Source organism: Octopus bimaculoides, chromosome 7, assembly GCF_001194135.2.
Source record: "Octopus bimaculoides isolate UCB-OBI-ISO-001 chromosome 7, ASM119413v2, whole genome shotgun sequence".
Classification (NCBI taxonomy): domain Eukaryota; kingdom Metazoa; phylum Mollusca; class Cephalopoda; order Octopoda; family Octopodidae; genus Octopus; species Octopus bimaculoides.
The window spans coordinates 3701326-3707496 of NC_068987.1; the positions used below are offsets into that span (position 1 = coordinate 3701326).

The 6171-nt window shown below is 38.3% G+C and overlaps 1 protein-coding gene across 5 annotated transcripts in view; it reads left to right on the top strand.

Annotated features, from left to right (window-relative positions):
* The window catches only part of LOC106871587 (MICAL-like protein 2), a 63089-nt gene that overhangs the window by 23522 nt on the left and 33396 nt on the right, over positions 1–6171 (top strand). For all 5 annotated transcript variants that reach the window (XR_008264550.1, XM_014918100.2, XM_052969163.1 and 2 more), the window contains 2 exons: positions 139–269; positions 1654–3741. Coding sequence is in view for 4 of the 5 variants with exons in the window: in XM_014918100.2 (XP_014773586.1) it covers positions 139–269; positions 1654–3741 (2219 nt within the window). In the remaining variant the exon portion in view is untranslated. The remainder of the gene's footprint in view (positions 1–138; positions 270–1653; positions 3742–6171) is intronic.

Here is a 6171-nt window from a genome sequence, read left to right on the forward strand (position 1 = left end):
GTTCAGATTTGCAGTTTTAAATGTTATAAACCATCAACCTTAATGTTGGCGCTTTAATCATAAATTTATGAAATAATTTATATGATTTTATTGTTTTTGTGAATTGTTTGTAAATAAACTTGCTTTATTTTTTCCCAGTGGGTGGCCCAGACGTACAAAAATGTAAATCTCATATATCGATTGGAATGAAGCGACACCCGGACAGTGACCCTTATGACAAGTTTGAACCGAAGAGATTAACACCAAGTAAAGAAGATAACACGAAAAAGGTATGAAATCAGTTTTAATCACTCTCCAGTTCCTAGTGGCCTAGTGGTTAGGGTGTTGCACTCACGGTTGCCAGTTTGTGGGTTCAATTCTGGGACCAAGCTGCATATTGTGTTTCTTGAGCAAAACACTTCATTTCACATTGCTCCTGTATTTCAAAGAATAGACCCCGGCATTTCTTCTGTGTTGTAAATGGTGACTGAAAGGGGTTAAGGTGGAATTTGCCCTCCGATGTCATCAAAAACCCTCACCAGCAATGACTGCCCAAACAGACCGATGGGTTAGACTAGTGGTTCCCAACTCTTTTATTTAAATGAGTTTTCCACAGACCCTTTTTAATATGCTTATTTTTATGTGTGTGTGCGTTGGCTCCTGTGCTGGTGGCATGTAAAAAGCACCCACTACACTCTCAGAGTGGTTGGCGTTAGGAAGGGCATCCAGCTGTAGAAACTCTGCCAAATAAGATTGGAGCCTGGTGCAGCCACTGGTTCTCCAGACCTCATTGAAACCATCCAACCCATGCCAGCATGGAAAACGGACATTAAACGATGATGATATATATGAAATTTTGATTTTTAGTCATGGACCCCCAGTACTACCTTTGCAGACTACCAGGGACTCTGCGAACCCCAGGCTGGGAACCACTAGGTTAGAGGGTTGTCACCTGAGTAGTGCAGAGGCACCATCTGCCTAGTGTAGGGAATCACCAACACCTGGTGGATGTAGTAACATGCTGTTACAGCACATGCCTTCATACTGCTACTATTTCTACTACCACCACTACTACTACTACTACTACTACTCCAGTCTCCACTCAATCTCTCCCACCTTCTCTCTTCTAAAATGTAAGATGTCATGTAGCTCCATTACAGCAAGAAACCTGCTCTGCTCTGGTCCTTTTTCCGCTCTGGCCCTTATCTCTCATACTTTGCCCATTGTGTGTGTGTGTGTCTGTCTGTCTGTGTTTACGTCCCCGTAACTTAGCAGTTTGGCAAAAGATACCGATCTTACAAGGAATAAGTCCTGGGATCGATTTGCTTGACTAAAGGCAGTGCTCCAGCATGGCTGCAGTCACATGACTGAAACAAATAAAAGAATAAAAAAAAATGTAGTTATTTAATTCTTTTTGCTACAAAACTTTCACTGGATAAATTTGTAGAAATCAGTTGTTTTTGTAGTAAAGATTGTTTGCCAACATAACATGGCAGTCCTGGTTTAGGACTAATGTTGCTGCAAACCAGGACTGCCATGTTATGTTGGCAAACAAACTTTACTCCAAAATACTGTTGCTGAATATCTCTCGTTGTGAGATTTAAAAATAGTAATTTTCAGTTGTTTTTGTCTTTCATATTCAAATCTTTCTTTTGTTTTGTTTTCTTTCTTCAGGGTAGTTCCACTCCAACCAAGCAGCCTTCGGGTGGCGATTATTGTGTACTGTGCAAGGACAAAGTGTATCTTATTGAAAAACATATTGAAGACGGTAACTTGTATCACAGATCCTGCTTTAGAAAAAGTTATATGTCACCTACAAGTAAAATTTTAACTGACTATTCCACACAAAAACAAACCACCACACCATCACCCATCACAATAAACTCCATTGATAAAACCACTTCAAATAATATGGATTCGAGTAAAAATGATCCTTCTGCAAATGCGAAGTCACTAAGATTAAAGGGTAAACTCTTTGACAAAAAGAAAGATCAAGTTCAGAAAGCAGAAGAACGCCTCAGATCAGATAAACAGTACAAGAAAGAAATGGAAGAAGAACAGATGATTAACAATGGAAGAAAAAATTCTTCTTCAGCATTAAAGGCTCATTTAAAGGGAATTGATTCCAGCACAAAAAAATCTTCAACAAATTTACCTGAAAATTCTTTTCCTCAGCATGAAAACCGTTCTAGTTATAATTCTGAGAAAACTTTTCAGACTTCACCTTATAGAGACTCTAATCTCCATGAGAGATCTGATAGTCAAAAACGAGAGACAAATGACTTGACTTTCTCTACTGTATCAGTAAAATCTGCTGCAAAACCAGAATCAGATCCTTCATTAGATACGCCAATGCTCATGAAAGAAGTCTCTAGTCGGACAATGGGGGATAAAAAAATGCAAGCAACTATGCATCACAAATCTGTTTCAAATTTAAAAGACAACAGTGAACAATACGTAGTCTCAGGCTTGCTGAAAAGCTTGGCTGGTATTCGACAACGCCAGAGCACCAGTTCTTCACCTACTAATAGTGATCCCCCATCACCACTGCCAACAGAGCCAGCTGTGCCGAATATTAAACTGTCACAAACCTCAACTTCCACAGTTACCAATTCTTCAACCATCAAATCCTTATCGGGAGATAACTCACAGAATTTCAAGAATCCTCATTTACACCTTAATAAAAGTAAGACATCTTTGATCAATTCAACTGAAAAAGAATCTGATGTGATAACTGCTCATACAAATCATCAAAACAAGCCACAGGCTGCCTTAAATTCTTCATCAAAGTCAGAACAAGAAAGTACCAATTCAACGTCTACAGCCTCAAGTTCATTCACCCCTAGAAAGCAAACCAGAGCATCTCTTAGAGTACAGCTTCCAAGTATTCAGCAAAGAATTAAAGATTATTCTAAAGTTGCCCCAGGCATTGGTGATCAACCAACAGATTCCAAGAAACCAGATGATGTTGCAAAATCTGATAAAAACAACGTACCTCCACCGTCTTTTCCTTTAAGTACCATAATGAAAAATGAGCAAAATTTGAAACCACATCAAGAGATTAATAGAGGACACGTGGCTATGGACATACCTTCTTCTGGTGGAATTACTGCTGCCAGCTCTAAAAATAATTTTGAAATTTCTAAGACTGTGAAACCTAATGCTTTGTCAGAATCTGCAGCAGACATACATTCAACTCATTCTGCAGGAAAATCCCTGGTAAAACCCAGAGGAAAACATTTAGGAAACGATGATGCAAACAGCCCAGCTTCAGGTGTTATTACAACTAAATTGCACCCTGGGCATATGTCTCCTGCTAACAAAGGCTCTCTTACTATTATTGATGATCGAGTTAATCCTATACCAAAGCCTCGGCGTGAGAAAATAGGTTTAAGAACTGAGACAGCCAAAGAAAACAAAGAAAATCCGTCTGCACTTAAAACGATTCCAGAGGCATTTGAAAGAATTGAGACACCTCATTCTGAACAAAACACTAAAACGGAAGTCAAAACAGAATGGCAACTCGAGGCTGAGCGGCGAATTGCAACGAGAAAGGTGGAAGGCTATGTTGATCCAGAAGTTAAACATTTGAATGTGAATAACAATAGAATCTCCCAAAATAGTCAAAGCAATGGAGATGTCAATGAAAGTGTCAGTACTGGACAGAGGAGAAGAATTCCAGTCACACGGACTTTTACATTTACTATCAACGATACTTTACCAAACCAACCAGAAACTTCTCTTAAAAGTGATACGAAGAAGGTATATACATTGTTTTTATTGATGATTTTATTGATGTTGTGTGTGTATTTCTTTTCAAGTTTAATGTCAATGCATGAATGATGATGCAACAGTGGAAAAGTTAAGGTCATGGATTAACAGCATGAGGCCATCTCACTGCTGTTTTATAATAATACTTACCAAACTGTTTTTGCTTCCAGCAAGAGCCCGTTCTCCTTCCATTGCAGCGTTTGTGGTGGAAGGAAAGCCAGCTCTGCATTTTGCTGCTTCAATGTCTCATCTGTAAAAACCCAAATTTCCAGAGAACTGACCTGCTTTCATTAGCCTGATAACATTTTTTCAAAAGACTCCATTCTGAGTATTAAAGTTTTAAAACTTCTGAATTTGCTTTTAATATAAAGGTTTGAAGTAGGGAATTAATTCTATTCAACCCATTAAGTCCCAGAGTTCTTAAATTTTCACAGATGATTGAAAATGGGTTAAAATGATAAAAATAATTATTAAAACTCCTTTACTTCAAGTAGAAATGGAAATACTCGGTGTCCTATAAATAGGTCACTGAGATAATGTGATATAGCTTATTTAAAGTTTTCATTTAGTATCTTATTTATAGGACAGTGGGACTTAATGGGTTAAGATATATTCTTGTACGTTTTGCTTAAATATATAGACATGGCTGTGTGGTAAGAAGCTTGCTTCCCAACCACATGGTTCTAGGTTCAGTCTCACTGCATGGCACCTTGGACAAGTGCCTTCTACTATAGCCTTGGGTCAACCAAAGCCTTGTGACTGGATTTGGTAGATGGAAACTGAAAGAAGCCCATCGTGTATATATAAGTATATAATATATGTGTGTGTGTGTGTGTGTGTGTGTATGTCTGTGTTTGTTTCCCCACCATCATTTGACAATCTAATGTTGGTGTGTTTACATCCCCATAACTTAGCGATTTAGCAATAGAGACTGATAGAATAAGTACCAGACTTACAAAGAATAAGTGCTGGGATCAATTTGTTCGACTAAAGGTGCTGCTCTGGCATGGCCGCAGTCAAATGATTGAAACAAGTAAAAGAGGATATAATGAAATCTCCTGTTGTTAGACGACTTATGAGGGTTTGACAATTTCTTATCGAACAACCACACAGGATTTGTTTATATTGACTGAATGTTTGTGTAGACATAAGCTCACTCCCTCCATCAAATCAAATACATTACCTGTACAGGTGCACCATATGTTACATGTCAGATGTCGAAATGATCACGGAGCAACGTGAAATGAAGTGCTTTGCTCAAGAACACAATGCAATGCCCGGTCTGGGAATTGAACCCATGATCACACTATCATGAATGCAACACCCTAACCACTAGGCCATGTGCCTTCACGTGTGGTAAGAAGCTTGCTCTCCACCACATGGTTCTGGGTTCAATCCCACTGTAGGGTACCTTTGGCGAGTGTCTTCTACTATAGCCTCAGGCTGACCAAAGCTCTGTGAGTGGATTTGGTAGACGTAAACTGAAAGAAGTCCATCATATACACATATATATATATTTACATGTGTCTGTGTTTGCCCCCCCCCCATCGCTTGACAACCGATGTTGGTGTGTTTACGTCCCTGTAGCTTAGCAGTTTGGCACAAAAGACTGTTAGAATAAGTTCTAGGCTTACAAGGTATAAGTCCTGGGGTTGATTTCTTCAACAGAAGGCAGTGCTCCAGCATGGCCAATCAAATGACTGAAACAAGTAAAAGAATGAAAGGAATATTTGTGTGTGTGTTCATATATGCACACACACACACACACACACACTTTTCCTATTATTAGTTTCTTAACACATGTTTTATTTTATTGTTGCTTCTTTTTTTTTTAATTGTTTATGGAAAATTTTCTGTGTCTAATGTAACAGAGATAAAGAATTCTTGTTAGAAGAAATCCAAAACATTTTCTCTCATTTACAAAATTATTGCAATGCTGACATGACTTCATTGAATGTCTCTGTAACACATTTTCTTATATTATGATCATATTCCCAGTTATTTCAGCCAGTTTTTCCCAATCTTTCTTTTTGTCTGTTTCAACCAAAGTCTTTCTCCAATTTGAACAGTGAAAAGGTTTCGTATTTATAAGTGTCGTTTTGGTCTCAACTCATAGTTCTAAATGAAGTTTTGTAGATGTGGACCAAAGACATTACTCTCTCTCTTTCAATTCATTTAATTGTTGGAAATAGGTAGAAGAATCTGGGTACATTGGTTGAGACTAGTGGAAAATTTATTACTTACAAACCAAAGAGATGAGCCTTGAAAAGTCCTTCTGGAATAAAGAGGTGGTTAAATGTGCAGGAGACACATAAACATTTATACAACACTTTCACTCAAGATGTATCCACAACCGATGCCATGCTCTCTCTCTCTCTCTTTCTCTCTCTCTCCTCTCTCTCTCTCTCTCCCCTCTCTTCT